The sequence below is a fragment of the Macaca fascicularis genome, chromosome 1, assembly GCF_037993035.2.
Source record: "Macaca fascicularis isolate 582-1 chromosome 1, T2T-MFA8v1.1".
NCBI classification, from domain to species: domain Eukaryota; kingdom Metazoa; phylum Chordata; class Mammalia; order Primates; family Cercopithecidae; genus Macaca; species Macaca fascicularis.
Genome location: NC_088375.1, coordinates 193,832,097 through 193,855,711, shown reverse-complemented (window position 1 = coordinate 193,855,711; position 23,615 = coordinate 193,832,097). Strand labels below are relative to the sequence as shown.

At 44.5% G+C, this 23,615-nt stretch overlaps 1 protein-coding gene across 45 annotated transcripts in view; it reads right to left on the bottom strand.

Annotated features, from left to right (window-relative positions):
- Nucleotides 1–23,615, bottom strand: part of SCMH1 (Scm polycomb group protein homolog 1) — a 218,422-nt gene that overhangs the window by 1,987 nt on the left and 192,820 nt on the right. For 16 of the 45 annotated variants that reach the window (XM_074010755.1, XM_074010861.1, XM_074010767.1 and 13 more), the window contains 4 exons: nucleotides 19,162–19,362; nucleotides 16,859–17,050; nucleotides 7,800–7,979; nucleotides 4,772–4,837 (listed from right to left, as the gene is read on the bottom strand). In XM_074010755.1, the coding sequence (XP_073866856.1) occupies nucleotides 4,772–4,837; nucleotides 7,800–7,979; nucleotides 16,859–17,050; nucleotides 19,162–19,362 (639 nt within the window). Of the gene's footprint in view, nucleotides 1–4,771; nucleotides 4,892–7,799; nucleotides 7,980–16,858; nucleotides 17,051–19,161; nucleotides 19,363–23,615 lie in introns of all 45 variants that reach the window. The other 29 variants (XM_074010783.1, XM_074010859.1, XM_065524228.2 and 26 more) reach the window with 5 other exon arrangements.

The window sequence follows — 23,615 nt, the reverse complement described above, 5'->3', positions numbered from 1 at the left end:
TTTTTTTGGTTTCTTTTTTTGAGATGGAGTCTCGCTCTGTCACCCAGGGGCTGGAGTGCAGTGGCGCCATCTCAGCTCACTGCAACTTCTGCCTCCCAGGTTCAAGCGATTGTCCTGCCTCAGCCTCCTGAGTAGCTGGGATTACAGGCATGCACTAATTTTTGTATTATTAGTAGAGACGGGGTTTCACCATGTTGGCCGGGCTGGTCGTGAACTCCTGACCTCAAGTGATCTGCCCGCCTTGGCCTCCCAAAGTGCTGGGATTACAGGCGTGAACCCCCACGCCCAGCCAGAAAAGTTTTTGCTTTAGCTGCCAGGAATCTCAATGTTAATTTAGTGTTTTGCTTGGAGCTTTCATCTCAAATTTGACTCAGATATAATTCCTCCTGTTTCCCCTGTGGGATTTGGGATCTCTGTATTTTGACCATCATCTGTCAAGAGATCTTTTACATGTTTTTCTCTCTCTGCTTGGAATCTGTCCCCTTCTCTCCCTTCAATTTTTAATTTTCTTTGGGCAAACTCCAACTCAGCTAAGCAGGTCTTGGCTTCAAGGATCAGTTCCTTTATGAAACTTTTCTGGTCTAATACTGAAATAAATGGTCTCACAAAGAATTTAGTATATTCTTGGTTACAGATCATTCTGTGCCCATTTTCCCCCATCACACCACGTTAGTAATCTCTGTTCTCCATGAAGCAGTAAAGGAGCCTTTACAAAGCAATGATTAGGCCAGGCATCGTGGCTCACGCCCATAACCCCAGCACTTTGGGATGCTGACGTGGGAGGACTGCTTAAGCCCAGGAGTTCAAGACCAGCTTGGGCAACAAAGCAAGATCCCCATCTCTACAAAAAATTTTTAAAAATTAGCTGGTATGGTGGCACATGCTTATAGTCCTAGCTACTCAGAAGGCTGAGGCAGGAGGATGGTTTGATCCCAGGAGTTCCAGGCTGCAGTGAGCTGTGATCGCGCCATTGCAGTCCAGCCTGGGCAACGGAGCGAGACCCTGTCTCAAAAGAAACAAAAACAAAAAGAGCAGTAATTGAACCATGTCAACCCCTTCTAAAAACTCAATGCAGTGGCCTCCCTTTGCACATGAAATGAAATCTGAATTCGTTCCTGTGCTTTCCAGTGTCTATGAGGCACTCCATCAGCTGAGCCTTCCTTCGGCCTCATTTCACTCTGCAACCCCTGCCCGCAACTCACCCCTTACTCACCGTGCTTCAAACACACTAGCCTTCTTTCTGCTTCTTGAATAAGCCAAGCATTTATCCTTTGACATGCAATTTCCTCTGTCTGGAATGCTCTTTTCCCAAATCTTTTCATGCCTGACTTCTCAACATTTGGGTCTTACCTCAAATATTGATTCCACAGAGAGGCCTTCCCTGATCTCCTTTAAAAATGCTCAGTTCCGCACACAGTTCTTTACAATCCAATTACCCTAGTTTTTTTTTTTCCTACCACAGTACACATCGTTATGTAAAATAATTTCATGGACTAATTTATTTTATGTTTCTTATCTGTCTCCTCCCTATACAATGTAAGCTCTCTCTCGTTCCCTGCTATGCTGCTGACACATAAAAGAGTGCCTGGTCTGCCACAGTAGATGTTCAAACACATCTGTTAGATAAATGAATGATCACAGATAATAGTTACTTGTATATTTTTCTTTCCAACCAGACTATGTCTCTTTTGAGGCAGGGTCTTTGCCTTGCTCATGTTTGTATCTGCAGCATCCAGTGGTGCCTTGTTGCAAACTACCTGTTCCCCTCAACCTCAAGTGGCAGAGCTAACACACACCTGGACACTGGGCACAGTGGCTCACGCTGGAATCCCAGCACTTTGGGTGGCCAAGGAAGATCGCTTGAGGCCAGGAGTTTGAGACCAGCCTGGGTAACATTGCAAGACCCTGTCTCTACAAAACAAGTAAAAAAATCAGCTGGGTATGGTGGTCTAGTATAGTCCCAGCTACTCAGGAAGCTGAGGTGTGAGGATGGCTTTAGTCTAGGAGTTCAAGGTTAACAGTGAGCTATGATCATGCCACTGTACTCCAGCCTGGGTGACAGTAAGACCCGGTCTCAAAAACAAACAAGCAATAAACAACCCCCCACCACACACACCTGTTAAAGTAGAAGGGCCTAATATTTAACTCTCTCCTACAAAGGCTGAGAATCTCCTCCCATTTGTCTTCATTCTGGGTCCCAGGTCTAAAAAGTCAAAGTACACTTTGTCTGGCCCAGCCCAGCCCAGCCCCTTTTAGAGCAGAGATTCTAGCATATTGTCTTTTCAAGCTTATAGTTGGGCACTGACTAGACCAGGGGAGAGGTATGCTAGAGCCAGCAGGGGCTGCTTAGAGTCATAGAAATCCCAATGGCTTTTTGGAGGTGTTAATAGTTGGAAAGCTGGAGGGGCCTCTGTGAGCCACTCACTTCTCCCCATCTTAAAAGTCTACTGTGATGCTAAGAGAGAAACCAAGTGCAGAGACTCTGGAGAACAGAGAGAAGATATGGGGAGAGAGTGTATATGCAAGAATGTGTCCTTCTTGGACCATCTTAGCTAATTCCTCTAATCAGAAGCTAGGTGTCATCTATACATACATACATGATAGTATACACACATATATGATAGTATATATAAATACACACACGCTATTGACTGAATATGTATCCCCTCAACATTCCTATGTTGAAATCCTACCCCTCCCCACCCACATGGTGATATATATTAGGAGGTGGGACCTCTGGACAGAGCCCTCATGAATGAGTTTAGTACTCTTATCAAACAGGCTGCAGAAACCTCCCTTGCCCCTTTGGCTGTACAAGGTTACAGTGAGAAGATGGCTGTCTGTGAACCAGGAAGTGGGTCCTCATCAGACACCAAATCTGCTGGTGCCTTGATCTTGGACTTCTCAGTCTCCAGGACTGTGAGAAACACATTGTTGTTTATAAGCCACCCAGTTCATGGAACTTTGCGACAGCAGCCCAAATGGACTAAGATGACCCACACATTTAATACTACTATATATTTGTATGCTTGTTTGTCAGCCTACTCCCTCTAGAATATAAACTCCATGAGGGCAGGTGGTAGGAAGTTGCTAATTTATATGGTGATTAGGAGAGACATCTCCGAAATGACAAAATTTGAGCAAAGACCTTGAGGCAGAAGAGCAAATAGCACATGTAGGATTTAGCAGGAAGGCCAATGTGTCAGAAGAAAGCAAATGAGAGAGAAAGTGGTACAAAATAACACTGAGAGGCATGGATGTGTGTGTTGAGGAAGAGGAGGGAAGTGGCAGTAAAGATAACAGAGGACCCTGTATACCATGGAAAACCACTGGCTTTTCTGAGTGAAACAGGTAGGTTTTGAGCACAGGAGTTACATGAACCAACTTGCAATGAGAAGGATCACTCTCATTATCTATGTTGGTAACAGACTTCAGGGGGACATGAAGAGACCAGTTAAGAAGGAGGCTATTGGCCAGGCATGGTGGCTCACGCCTGTAATCCCAGCACTTTGGGAGGCCAAGGTGGGCAAATCATGAGGTCAGGAGTTTGAGGCCAGCCTGGCCAACATGGTGAAACCCCATATCTACTAAAAATACAAAAAATTAGCAGGGCGTAGTGGCGGCTGCCTGTAATCCCAGCTACTTGGGAGGCTGAGGCAGGAGAATCGCTTGAACCAGAAGGCGGAGGTTGCAGTGAGCCAAGATTGTGCCACTGCACTCCAGCCTGGGCGACACAGTGAGACTCTGTCTCAAAAAAAATAAAATAAAATAAAGAAGGAGGAGGCTATTAGGCCAGGCACAGTGGCTCATGCCTATAATCCCAGCACTCTGGGAGGCTGAGGCAGGCAGACTGCTTGAGCCCAGGAGTTTGAGACCAGCCTGGGCAACATGGCAAAACTCTGTCTCTGCAAAAACTTAGCTGGGTGTGGTGGTGCATGCCTGTAGTCCCAGCTACTTGGAAGGTAGCTTGAGAGGAAGATCGCTTGAGCCCAGGAGGTTGAGGCTGCAATGAGCCATGATTGAGCCACTGTACTCCACTGGGTGACAGAGTGAGAGACACTATTTTAAAAAAAAAAAAAAAAGGCCATTATGACAATCCAGGCAAGAGACCATTGTGGCATGAACTACCAGGGTGGCAGTGGTAAAAAGTGACCTGATATATGAACAATATTCTATAAATTATAAAGAACCCCCACCATTATCAACTCATTTGACCTTTAAAATAGCCCTTGAAGGAGGCATCATCACCATCTTTAGTTCAGAGGGGAGGACATTCAGTGAAAAGAGAGAGGAAGTGACTTGCCCTGTCTTTTCCTATTCCCTCTGCAGACAGCCTATGGCAAAGCTCTCCCCATTGCCCCTCAACGTGTACAGCTGGCACTTACTCTTCAGGGAGGGCTTGTTGTCTCAGTCTGAGCATGACTAAGGAAGGTGAAGCACATCCACAAGAGGCCAACTAACAAGCTCATGCCTAATCATCCTGGTTAATGCAGTAAGAGAGGAAACAGACTCAACATCCAAATTCTTTAAGACAATTCTAGGGCCAGCCGAATGAATCTTTTCATAGCCTTATGAAGACCATCAGGCTGCAAAGAGATTTATACAATGACCTGGCAGACAGACTCATGGTGTGTTTCCAAGGAAGAGAGGAGATGCCTAGGGAACAACAGTACCATCTGAGGCCAGTGCCAGGAGGGCAGCCTATCACAAAGTACTCTTCTCAGAAATAGGGCCTTGGGGAAGACAAAAATAACAGTAACTCCCCTCATACCTGGGGAACGATTTAGTTTCCAAAATGATTCCATATCCCTTCTTTCATTTGATCCTTTTAACACTCCTGTGGAAAGACCAGGTTGGTGTCACCATCTCCAGTTTGCACATGAGGAACATTCTGCATATGAGGAAGACCTGAGAGGTGAGATGACTGACCCAAGTCTCAAGGCAAGGGAGCCAAGGCTAGAATCAGCCCTCAGCTCTGCCTCTACTTGAGACCCCTTTAGATTCCATTTTGCTGCCCTGCTGGGGTTAGGGGAGGGGGAGGGGCATCACAGGCTTCTTCCCATGACTCAGCCTTCCTGAAAGCTCTCTCTCCACTGAGGTGACTTTTTTTCATTGCAGGCTTTGCTAATGGAGTCTTCCTATACTTTCACACCTCGCTCATGTGTCCCTGGGCTGGAGGAGGCTGGAATCAGGGTGTGGAAGTTACACTCTCCTGGCTCCCCACTGCTGCTTCTAGACCATCCTCCTGTGAAAGCTCATGTTCTTCAGAGGCCAAACATGTACCCAACCATTGGCTCTTCCTTCTCACTGTTACTCATAGATATCTGGATTTCTACCCCTTGGTAAATGAAGACTTTTTGTTACTTAGCTCACTACCCACTGTTCCACCCCAACTCCTGCTCTAATCCTTGGAGGCAATCCATTCAGCTACCATGCCTCCAGTGACTCTCACCTCCACTCTACTCCAAATACCTACTGCCAACACCACTGTCTGGTCCTTGCAATCCCTTGGAACAAATCCACTTCAGAATTTTAAGCATCCTGTTCTCTGACCCCAACCTTCCATCTTTCCAGCTCTCTTGGGACTTATGTCCACTATAACCATTATATCACAAAGTTCTTTGGCATGTCAAACTTTCTATTTTCCCTATCCTAATTTAGCCTTGTATCCTTCCCACCCTGACTGCCTTCCCAGATCTAGTGGTCGATGATTTAAACTGCTCTTCCTGATTCCTGATTTCTTTACATACTCTCCCCCCTTCCTCCCAGCTCTTGCTCTACTAGCTCAGCAAAAAAAACCCTTAATTCTCAAGCTGTCTTTTCTCATCCCATATCTACTAGGTTGCTAAGAACCACAGAAGAAAACCATGGCTTTTGCAAACTGGCCAACTAGTCTCCAAGCATAGTTAGGCCCTGAGGTTTCCTGCAAATCATCCCCTTTTCTTTGGTCCATTTTTCCCCATCTTCTTTAAGACCAGTCCAGTCTATCAGCCCTCCTAACCCGTTCCCTAACCAGGCCTTTCTCTATTCACTGATGGACACACTCAATCTTCCCTCCTCTCTCAGAGAGAGTATGCCTCCTTTTGGCTTAAGACTGATGCCTCTGCCTATGCCCTTGATCCCACCACTCCTGAGGCCTTACTTTCTCCTCTTTCCTATATTCTTAATTGTTGCTTTTTGGAAGGTGCAAGCTGTCTGCTGACATACGTGCTTGAAGGGCTCCCATTCTGAAAGATCTTCTTTGACTTAGAGTCTGACTCATCACCAGCCTTTTTTTCTCATCAAAGTCCCCAATGCAATCTGCCTTCACCCCTCCACCACAGCACCAAGGCTGCTTTCGCTAAGATCCACCAATTACCCACAATGGTGGAATCCAATAGATGTTTCTCAGTCCCTTTTTTTGCCAGAACTTTGTTATGCTGTGCTTTCCTTCAAATACACTCTGTAGTCCTGGCCACCACAATATCAGATTTTTCTCACTTTGAATATTCCTTTTTCTCCTTGGTGGGCCTGCCTTCCTGTTCTCACCTCCTAAGCTTTGTTGGTTCCCAGGACTTCATCTTTGGTTAACTGTTATTTTCATTCACTGCATACTTCTGAGAAGTGAGTATCATTCACCCTAAAATTTCAACTGCTGTTTATACACTGGTGACTCCTAAATATTTAACTTCAGCCCAGCACTCTTCCTTGAGGATTGGATCTGCATAGTCACTGCCTGTTAGATGTCATCTACATGACCATGGGCTCCCCGACCTTCCTTCTCTTCTATGGTGGGTTCCCTCTCTCAGTGGATGGTACCACCATCTATCTGGCCACCACATCTAGAAACCTGGGAGACAGTCCTCACTCCCTTCTTCCTCACATCTGATTAAATCCTCAAATCTGATTAAATTTACCTTGTGAACAGCTTTCAAATCCATTCTCTCTTCTCTAAACCTTCGGTCTCTGACCTAAACCAGGCCTTTGTCACTTCAGATCTGGCCCACTCGAGTAACCTCCTAACTTGTTTAGGTTTCTCTAGTCTTGTCCCTCCTCAAATTCATGCTCAACACAGTAGTCAATAATCTATTCAAAACACAAACCTGTCTTGCCTCTAATTAAAAGCCCATTTAAGGTCTTTTATGATATATGCCTTGACCTTTCCAGGCTTTTCTCTTTGAGTCTCAGTATTATACTTTATGGTTGAGCAATTCCAAATTGCATGCAGTTCCTAGTATAATCGGTGCTATTTCTTATTCTTTTGCCCTTATTCATGTTGCCCCTCTTCCTGGAAAGCTCTCCCTCCTCTACCAGCCCTGATATGGCCATTTATACAGTCTCAGGCAAAGCATCACTTCCTCAAGAAAGTGTCCCTTGAACACCAAGCTTGCGTTAGGTATTCCTCCTTGTAATTTTCATAGTACCCAAAACATATCTCTGTCACTGCACTCAAGACATTGTTTTATAGTGTCTGTCTCCCCATAATACCTTGAAGACAAAAAGTGACTGATTTTTGCTTCCCCATGCCAAACACAGATGGAGTTCAAATAAATAGTTAATGGATGAATGAATGAATGAATCCTTCCCTGCTCCTTTTGGGTCTAGGTCTTTGGCTCTTAGTTTCTATTATACTCAAGCCAATCCTGGAGCTCCAATTACCTCCCAGGTGCAAGGTCAGGCACAAGAGTAAGTCCAGTCCCTAGTCCCACCACCAGGCAGAGGGCAACAGAACTAGGTCCTGTCTGGCCTCCCAGAGCTCAGGAAGGAAGTGAAGGAAAGAGTGAGGGAGGGAAGGAGGGCCAGGACTCTGGTAAGCTTACCCCTGGAGCATAGCCTGCGCACAGCTGAGGCAGTGCTTGGTGGGAGGCCACAGGATGGAAGCAAGGGCCGGTGCCTTTGGGAGGTGCTGACAAAGTTGGTGGGATTCGAGGCAGAGTCCATTGAGTCTGAGTGTGGTTCCAAGGACCGGGCCAGACTATTCCCCAGGACAAAGGTTTCACCTGAAAAACAGGAAAACCAGAGTTAGAGCTTAGAAGGACTGCCAGAGTGCTGGCTCCCAGGTACCTGTTTGAGTAGAGCAAGCAACAGCAAAAGAGAAAGCCCTAGGCAGGGACTCAGGAGGCCTGTGTACCAGTCATGGTTGTGGCTCTCATGAGGTGACCTTATTCAAGCTCAGTGTCACTCTCTGGACTTCAGTCTCTTTAGAAATTCTTTCTCTTAGACTAGATGGTCTTTGAGGCTTTTTCTGGTCTAGATGCCCTATGCTTTTTCTGGATAAGGAACATCTTAAACAAATGGAGCTATTCTAGGATGGAAGAGACTGCCTTAGACACAACATGCTAGAGCTGGGATACATTTGCTTAGATGAGGATACTTTAAAAGGTGACCCTCTGTTCAACCAGCAGGACATGTCAGAAATGCTTCTTGATGCTTGGTTAAAGGCTTGTTTGCAAAGAATCTGCTCCTATGTTCCATCTCTCATTTTGTATCTGCCCTATTCTACAGAAACACTTCAAGGAATCTGCGGTTGATGAGTGGTGAGCTTGGGCATAGAGATCAGAATTGGGGTATAATCTGGCTCTGCCATTCAGCAGAGTGCTTCTCGGAGAATCTTAGTCTCCTCATCTACAACATGGGAAGTCCCTTTCTTCCAAGGAGTTTGTGAATATCAGAAAAGAATGGCTATGAAAGTCTTTCCTTGTAAAGGGAATCTTACCCTGCTGTTTCTCTACCCAGTCCCATGGCCCAATACCAGGCGGCAACACCCTATCACTATACAAAGACCCGAAGCACACTCCTCATGATTGGGTTCTACCCAAACCAGATCAGTTCCTCAGCCCAGGCCACAGCATTCTCTGCTTGTGGAGGGTGTCTTGAGTACTGGAGCATAACACTGTCCTTTATCATTTTTCAAAGACATCAAGTGTTTAGATAATGCTTGGAATTCGTTTGGAGCCTCTGACGAACACTAACTTTGAGCACACTGTCTGGCACACCATAAGTCCTCAATGTTAAGATGGTTTAGGATTTAAGGACTGCTTTCTAATACTTACCTAAAATTGCTTGGCAACTATAAGCTCAAAGTAAAATCTAGGATTAGACAGCTATTTGCCTTTATATCAAGGAGGCTAATTGTTGAAACCCTTTTCTAGAAGTGGTTCTGAAAAGATAAGTCTTTGAGGGTCCATAATACCTAAGCCATATCCCACCTCCTTTCTGCAGATAAGGGTTCTGATTCCTATTTTCCAGGATAAATGACTAGCAGCGTCCCATTTTGAGACATGAATGGGAATCCAATCCAGGATATAGGAGACCTGGGTTCTACACCTGGGCTCCTGCCTTTCACTAGGTATGTGATTCTAGACAAGTAGCTTGTCTTCTCTAAGCACCAGTTTCTTCATGTGTAAAATGGGGAAAAATCATCCCCCATCATGCTGAGAACATCAAATGAGAAAATAGAAACGGATGAACTTTATGAATGTGAAAAATTGTTATTTTGTATTTCATTCGGAGTTGAAGTGGCAAATCTAAGCTGTCTGTGATAGTTCAAGAAAAATATTTCATCCAATTTCTGCATTTATCAGCAGGGTAACCTCATCCTTCTAGTTCTCATTTTATTCAGCTAAGACTGGGGATAGTATTGTCTGCCTCACATGAGCTAACAGATGTGAAGAATAATTATGATGACAAAGCCAGGGGCTTACCAGGTGCTGATGCAAACCATTCAGTGTCTCTTCCTTTCAGCAATGCTAAGAACACTGAGATGCAGATTCTGAGTTGAAGGGTCTGAAAATCTGGACTGATGGCAAGTCATGAAATCTTATCCTAATGAGATATACTGAAAGCATCATGCTCCAAAGCTCTGGGAGGTCCTAGTCCTCACAAGGCTGATCAAACGAGGCTCTCTTTGGTAGGACAGTGCCAGGATAGAAGATTGCAAATACTTTTTTTTTTTTTTTTGAGACAGAGTCTCACTCTGTCACCCAGACTGGAATGCAGTGGCACAATCTCACTGCACTCCACTGCAACCTCCACATCCTGCGTTCAGGCAATTCTTGTGCCTCAGCCTCCCAGGTAGTTGGGACTACAGGTGCGTGCCATCACGCCCCACTTTTTTTTTTTTTTTTTTTTTTTTTGGTATTTTTAGCAGAGATGGGATTTTGCCATGTTGGCCAGGCAGGTCTTGAACTCCTGGCTTCAAGTGATCTGCCCACCTTGGTCTCCCAAAGTGTTGGGATTATAGGTGTGAGGAACTGCAGCCGGCCTGAAGACTGCAATACTTTCAAACTGTGCTCTACAGAGCCCTGTGGGCCCTCCACAGGGAGGCCAAGTAAGTAGAGCTATGGGCCTCATCCCAGCTTCTCTGGTTTTAATTTTTATGCACTGGAGTGTGTACAAATTTCATACACAATTTTACCTTTGCCAAAAACTTTAAAAAAAAAAAAAAAAAAAAGGAGTTCTACTGGTAAAACAAAAGAGACTTTGAAACCACTGGCCCAGGTATCAAAGACTGGGGCTGGAAGACTTGATTAGTCAATGATCACTGCCTTTTTATAGGATTCCTTTGCCCATCTATAAAATGGAGATGAAAAATGCTTAAACTTCCTAGGGTCAGTGTAAAATTTACTATTGATATGCTGGAGATATGGGAGCAACTGGGATCAAACAAACATTTGTTGAGCACCCTTTGTGTGTGTGACAGCCACCATACTAGTTATGGTACATGCAGAGGTAAACAGATGGATAAGGACCTAGCCCTTATGCATGTATTTTCAGTGAGAAGCAGCTCTTCTCAGAGTATCACATTGCAAAGCTGACCTTAACAATTAGAGTTCCTGGTGGAGGATGAGCAGAGTGGTGGTGAGGAACCTCAAGATCATGGCAAAGGGGAAAGGCCCTGGGAAGGCATCGTCTGGAGAAAAGTCAAGGGAGAGAAACACCCTGTGGGCAGTCATGGGAAAAGAAGAGGATTGGAGGTAGATTTGCTCTTTTGGAATACAGACAGTGGAATGGGGGCAGGAGTTGTAAGAAGGCAAATTTCAGCTTAAAAAGGAGGGCATTTTGGCTGGGCACGGTGGCTCATGCCTGTAATCCCAGCACTTTGGGAGGCTGAGGCGGGTGGATCACCTGGGGTCGGGAGTTCGAGATCAGCCTGACCAACATGGAGAAACCCCGTCTCTACTAAAAATACAAAATTAGCCAGGTATGGTGGCACATGCCTGTAATCCCAGCTACTGAGGAGGCTGAGGTAGGAGAATTGCTTGAACCTGGGAGGTGGAGGTTGCGGTGAGCTGAGATTGTGCCATTGCACTCCAGCCTGGGCAACGAGAGTGAAAGTCCAGCTCAAACAAACAAAAACGAAAACAAACAAAAAAGGAGGGCCTTTTAGCAATCAGAACTGCCTAACAATAAAATCAATTGCCAAAGATAAGAGAAAACCTGTTATCAGGAATATTTAAGCAGAGGTCAGACGACCACCCTCATGTGTTAGGCTAGATACTAGATCATCTCTAGAGTACTTTCCACTTCCAAGATGCAAAGATTCCATGCTCATAACCAAGCTTTCCCCTTTATGGGTGTGAACTGAGTGACCAAGGAACTAGAGATGTTGATCTAAGAAAATTCTTACACCAACGCAGGACCCAAAGACATAGCACAGTCCTTGTGCATGCTTAAATTACTCTCAGTGTTTAAAAAAAAAAAAAAAAAGTCCCTCTGGAACCACTTCCCACATCCTTTACTACTCTTTCAACAAATACTATTAAATACTTACCATGTGACAGTTAGGATGATGGATACTGAGAATGGTGAAAAAGATATTGTCCCTATACTCATGGAATATTTACTATAGTGGGGCAGATGACAAAATACAGGTAGCTAAAAATATTAGCAACTATTGTAATTATAACAAAGGAAAGAAACAGGATATTAAGACAGACAGTATTGGGTGCATCTCTTTTGGATGAGGAGAGCCTTGGAGGTCTTCCTGACACTTTGAAGTTTAAGCTCTGGTCCCAAGAAGGTCCATCTGAAAAGCGGACGTGTGCCAGACAGTGTGCTTCAATGAATTATGAGCATTTGCATCATCTCAAAACTCTGACAATTCTAGGTTGGAAACCTATGTGGGGATCAGGGTGCATCCTGATATTTCAGTTTTTATTTGGCTTTAACCACTGTGAATCTTGGGATTCTGGCAGTTTATAACTAACTCAGAAGACCGGGATGACAACTGGAAAGAAAGGCACAAGGTACCATTGTCGTGGGCAATGAACCACTTCCTCTAACAGAGAGGAACCTAAGAATCCTAAAAGAGCAGACTCAGAGTTTAATGCTGGGTAGATTTCAGTTATAGCTAAACTTAATAGTCACTGGGACCAGTGAAATCAATACAATCTTCTGCTTCATACTGAGCCACTGCACCTGGCCGGGCCTCTTTTACTTAGTCTTCACTAGCCACTTACTTGATCTAGTCACATGCATAGTTCTGCTCTGACCTCACCTCCCCCAGGAATATTCCCTTGACCTCTTCTTTCACCGTACTCCTGGCTCATCATGCCTTGCTGGGCCAGAGTACCTCTGTGCTGTTTTGACCACATACATGTTCATATTGTCCCTAATACTGAAGGTAGGGACAATATCTTTTTCACCACTCTATTTTTTAGAGTGATAAAAAAATATATATTTAAAAAAATTTTTTTTGAGATGGAGTTTCGCTCTGTCACCCAGGCTGGAGTGCAATGGTGCAATCTCAGCTCACTGCAACCTCTGCCTCCCAGATTCAAGCAATTCTCCTGCCTCAGCCTCCCGAGTAGCTGGGATTACAGGCATGCACCACCACGCCCAGCTAATTTTTGTATTATTAGTAGAGACAGGGTTTCACCATGTTAGCCAGGTTGGTCTCGAACTCCCGACCTCAGGTGATCCACCTGCCGTGGCCTCCTAAAGTGCTGGGATTATAGGCGTGAACCACTGTGCCCAGCTGGGCTTCTTTTACTTAGTCTTCACCAGCCTCTTACTTGATCCAGCCACATGTATAGTTCTGAAGAAGAGACTCTGCTCTGACATCGCCTCCCCCAGGAATCCTCCCTTGACTTCTTTCACTGTACTCCTTGCTCATCATGCTTTGCTGGGCCAGAGTACCTCTGTGCTCTGCTTTGACCACATATATGTTCACATCTCTCTCCCTGTCTCAGCTCTTTGAGTGCAGGGATGGAGTCTGTCTCACCTCTGTCTCCCTGAAGTCTAGTATAGAATCGGGCACAGAGTAAGTATTTGTAAATATTTGATGACCTAAAGTAAAACAACTGGCCTGGATTATTCAAAATGCCAATGTCATGTCGTGAAAGATAGAAAAAAAAAAAAGCTGGATAACTGTTCTAGATAAAGGAAACTAAAGAGACAGGAGAATTAAATGCAGTGGATGATCCTTTATTCAATCTTGGATTAGGAAAAAACAGCTATAAAGGACATTAGTGTGACAACTGGGGGAAACTCTAACATATATAACTATAATGGGGGAAATTCTAACATATATAAACTATATATATAACTATATAATAGCTAGTAGTATTTTATTTTATTTATTTATTATTATTATTTTGGAGATGGAGTCTTACTTTGTTGCCCAGGCTGGAGTGCAGTGGCATACTCTTGGCTCACTGCAACCTCCGCCTCCTGGGTTCAAGCGATTCCCCTGCTTCAGCCTCCCGAGTAGCTGGGATTATAGGTGTGCACCACCACGCCCAGCTAATTTTTGAATTTTTAGTAGATACAGGGTTTCACCATGTTGGCCCGGCTGGTCTTGAACTCCTGACCTCAAGTGATCCGCCCACCTTGGCATCACACAGTGCCGGGATTACAGGCATGAGCCACTGCACCTGGCCTAGTAGTATTTTATTAATGTTAAATTTCATTAATTTTTTTTTCTTTTTGAGACGGAGTCTCGCTCTGTCGCCCAGGCTGGAGTGCAGTGGCGCAGTCGCTGCTCTCTGCAAGCTCCGCCTCCTGGGTTCATGCGATTCTCCTACCTCAGCCTCCCGAGTAGCTGGGACTACAGGTGCCCGCCACCACGCCTGGCTAATTTTTTGTATTTTTAGTAGAGATGGGGTTTCACTGTGTTAGCCAGGATAGTCTTGATCTCCTGACCTCATGATCTGCCCGCCTTGGCCTCCCAAAGTGCTGGGATTACAGGCGTGAGCCACCATGCCTGGCCTCATTAGTTTTTATTTATATTAAATTTCTCAATCATAATAATACTATTATGTTCTTTATTCTTAGGAGATAAACACAAAAGTATTTAAGGATAAAATCTCTCATCTGCAGTTAATTCTCAAATGGTTCAGTAAATGAAAAACATATTTTAAATATACAGGTATTCAACAAGTATGTATATTTATATGTGTATATATAGTTAGGAGAAACAGTAAATACTGCAAAAAGTTAAGTGGTAAAGGTAGGCAAAGAATTTATGGTTGCTTATTGTTCTATTTTTGTAATTTTTCTGTAGGTTTGAAATTTTTAAAATAAAATATTGGAGAAAAAAGTAATAGTCTCAACTTAGGTAGGAAAGCTTAATGGGATATGAAATCTCCCTGAGCTTTGGCTGACTACCTGCTATATCGGAAGTGCATGGTCAGTTGGGCCAGGACTGTAAGTGGTAGGGTAGTTTGGAGGCAATGCTATAGGAAAGGCAGAGGGCCAGTAAGCACCCAGATAACAGAGGTGGTACCTATGGATGTCTAGTAGAAGCGTGTAGCCAGGCAGAAGGGCAGGAGTCATAAATACCAGATCCAAAGGGCAAAGCAAAAGACAGCTCTTGTACAGATTGAGCTCTTTGGCAGAGGTTTGGGTAGCTAATCGGAAAAACACAGGAAATGATAAGATCAGAGGTGGGGCAAAGGGTCAGTAAGGCAGGCAAGCAGGCAGGAAGGTAGGCAGGCAGGCAGGCAGGCAGAAAGGATACACTAAGAAGCACAGAGGAATTAGAAGTTTAGGCAAGGCTCTGGCTTGTCTGGGCATAGTTAAAGGCTAATTTCAGGGAAGCAAATAGAAACTAGAGTGAGAGCAGACAAGTTGTGGAGCACCCATGATGAGAAACAGCTTAAGAACAGAGGAGGACACAAAAAGTGGGCTCAATCTGTCTGAAAATGGGGAAGGGAGAGGTAGCAGCCAATGGCAGAATGTGATACCTTGGTCTTTGTTTCTCTTAGTTGGTGAGGCAAGAAGAGTCTGGCTAAAGTTTGCTTCCTCTTTTCTAGTGGCTGAATCAGAGAGATGTAAATTGGGGCAGAATTCCCAGGAAAGGTCATGCCCCAGTCCCAAACCACTTTTGGGACTGCAGGCCCATGAGGTACATCCCTGCCAGTCTCTGAATGCTGCTACCAGTATATTTCTCTCACTTCTTAATGATGGCATTCCATTTAAGAATTCGGAGTTCCTATTTCTTGGAGAAATCTCTTTTTAAACTAGCAGCTACACTCATGGATATGCTACCCCCATTCATGCATCCATTCTTTCAGAATCCCAGGTAGGCCTAATTTTCACATCTGAAATGTAGATCAGAGTTCCTGAATGCCTAACTGGAGGTATTTTAACAACTTGCCTTTGTCTGTACCAGCTCTACCATGCCCAGTCCAGACTCCCAGTGCAGCATTCTAACTGCAAGTCAAAATGCCTTCTTCTATTCTCAGAGACTCTGGTACTGAAAGAAAGCAATCTAGCATGGGTTAGGTGAGACATTCCCTCCACAGAAAAGGATCAGCCAGGGGATCACAGAAATGGCTGCAGGGATCAGATGGTCTGGCCCCCACAAAGAGTATTTAAAATTCAGGTATCTTTTTGACCTGCTTGCAAGTCACATAAGCAATACGGATTTGGGTACAGAAGAATCTATGAGGGAAAGGGGGAAGGGGAATGGGGGAACAGTCACTTCTCTGGGCACATTCTCTAGAAGCAGTGCTTTTATCGGAGGTGATTCTGTTAAGACTGTGATGAAAAGACACCAGGGAAGGCAGTGTGGGAACAAGACTTGTTTGTGTAGAGGAAGGTCGGAAAAGACACCTTTCAGACTTGTGCCCTCCCATCAACAGACAGCACAGCGCCCACAATGACAGCACCCTTCTCTATTTCTCTGCTCAGGACACAATCTGCAAGGCTTTTTTGAGGGCCTTTCCTCCCTCTCAGTAATGACCTACCTTGCTATGTTTAAGGCTGAGCTTTTCTTCCCTCCCTTGTTCTGTGTCCTGGGTTCCAGATGAGAGATGAGAGTTCCATTGAATCTTTAATCTCTCTCGGAAGTACTTAGTCACTGATCTGGCCACGTGGCATCTGCTTTCCCATTGTGGGTCTGGTATGTTAACTAAGAAAGTTATTTTCCAGCCGAGTTAGAAATAGCAGGAACTTGAATTGACTTGCTAGACTGGCAGTGCTGGAAGTTAGGGCCATGTGCCAAAGGAAAGAATAGATGGCCAATCACCAGGGAGCACATTTCTCAATCTGTAGCCTGAGACTAAACCTTCCTGCTGGCAAGGGAGATCTGTGTTAGGCCTTTGCTGCCAGGTTCACACTGGGAGACATTCTGTGACTTCTCGGTGGCTCCACATGCAGTCTGAAACTCAGAAGGGGAACTGCGAACCACCTTTTATCTAGGCATAAGGATCTAGAGGAAATAGGAGTGATCCTGGAGACAGAAAACAAGATCCTGAAGAAAAAGTAGATGAGAGGAGGCTGAAAAGTCTCAGATATGGCAAAGGTAAGGGACAGAAAAGCAGACCTCTGGATAGTAGGTGCCAGGCCAGTAGTTCTGAAGGCCTGGGCCCCTGCAGGTGCTGCTGCTAGCCCTGTCCCCCACTCTCAGCCCAGGCCCCATCCCAGCTCCTACCTGGTAGGTACCTGTCGTGGCTGTGGCTGTACTCTGTGGCAGTGAGTGACAAGTGAGTCTGTATAAAGGGCTGGTTGCCAAACAGATTGTCACTACGAAGGTTGTGGCAGAGTTTCTCCAGGAAGCGGAGGACGTAGGTGATGCTGTTGACTGCTGGGAGGTTGAGGGTATGCTGTTCCCGGTCAAACACGGCTGTGGAGTGAGTAAACAGGGCCAAGCATGTCAGCCTGGCAGTGGAGTACAGCGCTGGGCAGGAAGAGTACAGCCCACTGCTTGTCTCAGGCTTACCTGGTTACACAAAGGGAATCAGTGCCCCACATTTCCTCCCTCCCTCCCTTTAACTCCCTCCCTCGAGGGCTTTGATTTTTGTCTCCAACTGTAAAGGGCTTGCAAATATGGGAGTGGCCAGGCCAGGTCTGTTGCACCCTGGGCTCTGGAATGATTTTTTTCAACCTGTGAAAACAACTGTGAACATAATTCTGTCTGCTCCATCACTTGGCTGGACCTCCCCCAGGAAATCGGCTCATTTAGGGTGCTATTTTCACAAGAACTGCCTAAGAACAGAGAAGCTGGGCAGAACAGTAGAATATAGCCATAGCCAGCAATGGTATGGGTACACAATTTCCGATCTATATAAGGGCACTAGAATTTTAGCAACATTTGGAACTGTTTCATGCTTTGTGTTAGTTTACTTTCTATCTCTTTTTCTGTAAAAATATATCAGCATAATCCTTACAAAGCAAAGACCTGTGTATTTGTCCCTGAGGGCAGCAAGGACTGGGAGATTTGGGGAGATAGGTCATTCTCAAGAACCAATTTTGAGGCAGAAGAAGAACCCTAGAGGGGGTATAGGTGAGAGCAGCTAAAGAGAGGCAGTTAGGCTAGGTTCCTACAGACCACTACACAGAAACAAAGAAGAGACCAAGGAGTAGCCTGGGCCTCAGAAGCAACATAAGGCTTAATTTCCCAGGCACTTCCCAGTTTTCTTCTTCTTCTTTTTTTTTTTTTTTTTTTTTTTTTTGAGATGGAGTCTTGCTCTGTCACCCAGGCTGGAGTGCAGTGGCACGATCTCGGCTCACTGCAATCTCCGCCTCCCAGGTTCAAGTGATTCTCTTGCCTCAGCCTCCTGAGGATCTGGGACTACAGGCATGCACCACCATGCCTGGCTAATGTTTTGTGTTTTTTTTTAGTAGAGACGGGGTTTTGCCATGTTGGCCAGGCTGGTCTTGAACTCCTGACCTCAGGTGATCCACCCGCCTCAGCCTCCCAAAGTGCTGGGATTACAGGTGTGAGCCACTGCACCTGGCCAGTTCCCAGTCTTCTATAATTCCCTGCCTGTCTGCTCCATCTTCCTCACAGTCAATTACTCCCTGGTCTGGGTTCCCACACCACTGTGTACACATTTCCCTATTATAGCACTTCTCACAGTTAGCTATAGCACTTCTCACATACATTCTTCTTTTTCACTGGTATGGAGCCTAAGCTGTCATCTTCTATTCTCCCTTCTCCTGGCCAGTGTCTGACAATCACCTGATACATAGTAAGGGTTCAATAAATGTTTGCTAAAATAATACAGTCTGGTTATTGATGGGGTCTTCCATGCCGGCTGGGTTTCCTGAAGCTGGTTATTACAGCCTGCTAGGGAGGAGAAGCAGGGGATTATGGAATAGCATCAGTTAAGACTGAAAGGCTCTAGGTCAAGTCTTCATAGGTTTAGTGGCTAAATAGGATTTTGGATTTAGGAAAACTGAAACAGAATCAGGGCACAGTAGAAAAAGTAAGTATTCTGTGAGAGCAAAATATACTGTGCCACTGAATCAAACTCTCATAGCAGTAAAGAAAAAGGAAATGACTTTCCCCAACCACCCTGGGATTTAATTCTCTTCTACTGGGCCTGGTTTAGGACCAGGAAGCTAAGGAGTCAAAGGAATGAGAGAGGAGTTCATTGGTTCCTGAAACCAGGTGGGAGGCTGCAACAGTCTGGAGAAACCCCTCTGCTGCCACAACATAGCCCCCTCTGGATTCTTTCTCCTATACTTTCTGTATGGATAGGCCAATCAGGTAGATGGGGGGAATCAGTTTAGAGGCTCAGTGAAGCAGAATCTGTGGGTATTCTCTTTGGCAGAGGTATGCATAAGGCTCAAAGGGGCTCTTGGGGGGTTGGAGATAAGGAATGGAATACCTTCACATTTTTCCAGAGCCTACAGGTATGAAGTGAGAACCAGGATGCCTTACAAGAAATCAACCAGTTGAGAAGGTGGGTCCTTCTGGCTGGGAGGCAATATGAGCCAAACAGTGCTTACCTGAGATAACCTCACCACCATGGCCTTGCTTGAGGAAGCTGAAGACGGTTTTCTGGTGATAAGCACAGTCGATACAGGCCTGGACAGCCTGCTGCAACACCACAGAGGCACGGGCTGGTCCAAAATGGTCAGGGAGTTGCTGGACCTTCTTCTTATCTAAGTGGGGGCCTGTGCTGCCATTCTTGTTCAAGTAGATACAAACTATGGGAGACAAAGAATCAAAGAAACTTCAAGAGTCTCTGGGATAGAGAAGTCAGAGAACGGTATCTTATTCCATCTTTTATACCTTGGCCTCTGGTTCCTAACAGAATTCCTAGCAGCTAAGCTGGTGAAATGCTGTGGGAGGTAGAGGTGGAGGGTCAAGAAAAGGCTGTGCCCAGCTACTGCCAACCCAAACTGCATGATCAAAGTCTGTGGGAAGACTGGAAGAGTGGCCCAGACCAAAGGCCAAGACACAGAGTTTGCACTTTGTCTTCTGTGCACTGAAAAGAAAATCTAAACAATTCCCCACTTGTACATACTTCAATTTTTTTGTACTTGGTTGCCTCACATATTCTTTGTACCTCTTACCATATATGTGTAAGGAGCTGTGGGGCAATGGCAATATTAGCAAGGGCATATGTGTGTGTGTGTGTGTGAGTGCATGTGTGTATGTATGTCATTGGATTTAGAATAGTTGCACCATTGATCATTTGCCTTGCTTTCTGTTTTGGGCCTTAAAGTCCCTTTGTTATCTTCTACATCTACATTCATGCCCAAAGAATATAGTAAAAATTAAAAAAAAAAAATTGGATTAAAAAAAATAAGTTGGGCTGGGCGTGGTGGCTCACGCCTGTAATCCCAGCACTTTGGGAGGCTGAGGTAGGTGGATCATGAGGTCAGGAGTTCGAGACCAGCCTGGCCAAGATGGTGAAACCCCATCTCTACTAAAAATTAAAAAAAAAAAAAAAAAAGCTGGGCATGGTGGCGGGCGCCTGTAATCCCAGCTACTCGGGAGGCTAAGGCAGGAGATCACTTGAACCTGGAAGGCGGAGCTTGCAGTGAGCCGAGATCGCACCACTGCACTCCAGCCTGGGCGACAGAGTGAGACTCAGTCTCAAAAAAAAAAAAAAAAGAAAAAAAAAAAAAGTTGGACGCAGTGGCTCACGTCTGTAATCACAGCACTTTGTGAGGCTGAGGCGGGAGGATCACTTAAAGCCAGGAGTTTGAGACCAGCCTGGGCAACACAGTGAGACCACATCTCTACAAAAAATTTGCTAGGTGGCATGTGCCTGTGGTCCCAGCTACTTGGGAGGCTGAGGTGGGAGAACTGCTTGGGCCCAGGAGTTAAAGGCTGCAGTGAGCTGTAATCGTGCCACTGCACTCCAGCCTGGATGACAGAGTGAGACCCTCTAAAAAAAAAAAGTGAAAAGAGCCTGAGGGTCCCAAGACAGCTAAGCACTCTCCTAGCTACTGGCCTCCACCTGGCACTGCAGTGGGGAAGGGGTGCAGTGGGTATGGGAGACTAAGGCCATCCTAACAGAGTTGTCTCCGGAGTTGTTTTCTCCTCAGGACCCACAGCAACCTGGTCAGGAATGACATTTTCTCCCCCATATGCTTTCCAGTTTCCCATTTGAGTAGTGAGTACTCTTCTTTCTTGTGTGGTTGTGGCTCACTAGCTGAAGGGGTAGAAGGGCAAAAGTCTCTTTGCTATTAAAGGTAGAAAAGATAAGAGCAGTAGCTGTGTGGCCTGTGGATGGACTGTTGTTCTCTTTGGGTCTCAGGTTCACCGCCTGAAAAATGAAGTGACTGAGCCAGATGCTCTCTGAGGATTCTCCACCTTCATAATTCTAATTCTAAGGAGAACCAACATGGACAGAAGAAATGGAAAACAGAAAGTAGGGAGGTGGTATGTGGGAAGTGACAGGAGAAACATAAAAACAAAAAAGAAGGGTAAACAAGAGGAATTGAACAAATACATTTAACTATGTTCTCTCCAAAAACTCACTAAAATGAGCCAGATAAGAGAGGAGATGACAATAAAATTTAGGAAGGTAGAAAGCAGACTGGAAAGGTAGTGACTGACTCAACAGACCCAACAAAGCTGCATACCTTAAAGTAGCAGTGGGGAGTGATGAGAACCATGCTCTCATAATTTGCAAAAGGCCTAAGAACTGGCAGAGTTGGTGCCTCTGGAGGTGAGTGTGAGGTAGATCTAATAAAATAAGGATTAACTGAAGTCTTTTAAGAAACAGAATTTTCACATCTAGTAATGTGACTCTTTTACTGATATAACTAAAAATGCAGGAACCCAGAGAGATAAGAAGAGTAATAAACAAAAACAAGTGTCTACAAAAAGACACCTATAAGAATGTTCATAATAGTTTATTCATAATAACCCCAAACTAGAACCAACCCAAATATCCACCAAAAAGAGAAGATATACAAATTGTGGTACAGTCATACGCCACATAATGACATTTTGGTCAATGGCAGACTGCATATATGATAGTGGTCTCATAGGAGCTGAAAAATTCCTATCACCTAGTAACCTTGTAGCCAATGTAAAGTCATAGCATAATGCATTACTCGTGTGTCTGTGAGGAAGCTGGTGTAAACAAACCTAGTGCACTACCAGGCATATAAAAAAGTATAGCATATAGGATTATGTAGAGTACATAATACTTGGTAACATAATAAATGACTATGTTACTGATTTGTGTATTTAGTATACTTCTTATCATTATTGTAGAGTGTACTCCTACTTATTAAAAAAGTTAAGTGTAAAACACCCTCAGGCAGGTCCTTCAGGAGGTATTCCAGGAGAAAGCATTGTTATCACAGGATGACAGCTCCATGCATGTTATTGTCCCTGAAGACCTTCCAGTGGGACAAGATATGGAGATAGGAAACAGTGACACTGATGATCCTGATCTTGTGTAGGCCTAGGCTAATGTGTGTGTATGTCTTGGGTTTTAACAAAAAAGTTTAAAAAGTAAAAGAATAAAATAAATCTAAAAGTTTTTTAAATAGAAAAAAGCTTATAAAAATAAAATATTTTTGTACAGCTGTAAAGTATGTATATATTTTAAGCTAAGTGTTATTAAAAGTCAAAAAGTTAAAAAGTTTATAATGTAAAAAAGTTACAGTACGCTAAGGTTAATTTATTGTTGAAGAAAATTAAAAAAATTTAGTGTAGCCAAAGTGTACAGTGTTTATAAAGTCTACAGTAGTGTACAGTAATGTCCTAGGCCTTCACATTCACTCACCACTCATTTACCACTCACTCAGAGCAACTTCTAGTATTGCAAGCTCCATTCATGGTAAGTACCCTGTATAGGTGTACCATTCAAAAAATCTTTTAAATCATAATTTTACTGTCTCCTCTTTATCTTTATGCATATGTAGATACACAAATATTTACCATTGTGCTACAACTGCCTATAGCACAGTAACATACTGTACAGGTTTGTAGCCTAGGAGCAATAGGCTATACCATCTAGGTTTGAGTAAGTACACTATGACAGGGGTCCCCAACCCCCAGGCTGAAGACCAATACAGGGGTCCACAGCCTGTTAGGAAAGGGGCTGCACAGCAGGAGTTGAGCAGCAGGCGAGTGAGCACTACTACCTCCTGTCAGATCAGCAGTGGCATTAAATCCTCATGGGAGCATGAACCCTATTGTAAACTGCGCATGTGAGGGATCTAGGTTGTGTGCTCCTTATGAGAATCTAATTAATGGCTGATGATATGAGATGGAACAATTTCATCCTGAAACCATCCCCCCTGCCCCTGGTTCATGGTCCATGTCTTCCACAAAACCAGTCCCTGGTGCCAAAAAGGTTGAAGATCGACGCACTATGATGTTCACAAAATGAGGATATTGGCTAATGATGCATTTCTCTGATCATATCCCCGTGATTAAGCAATATGTGAGTGTATATTCATTTAATGGAATATTGCTTGGCAGTAAAAAAGAAGGAACTACTGATAGGCACAAGAACATGGGTGCTTTTTAAAACATTGAGTGAAATAAACCAGATACAAAAGAGTACATATAGTATGATTCATTTATACTAAGTTCAAGAATAGGGAAGTCTGATCTATGGTGATAAAAATCAGAATAAAGGTGGAAGTGGAGACCAACTGTAAGGAGGCATGAGGGAACTTCAGGGGTGGCAGAAATGTCTTCTGTCTTGCTTGGAGTTGTAGTTACATGGGTGCTTAAAACTCATTAAAGTGTACGTTTTTTTTTTTTTTTTTCCCCTTGAGATGGAGTCTCTCTCTGTCGCTCAGGCTAGAGTGCAGTAGTGCGATCTTGGCTTACTGCAACCCCTGCCTCGCAGGTTTAAGCGATTCTCCTGCCTCAGCCTCCTGAGTAGTTGGGATTACAGGCATGCACCATCATGCGAGGCTAATTTTTATATTTTTAGTAGAGATGGGGTTTCACCATGTTGGTCAGGCTGGTCTTGAAC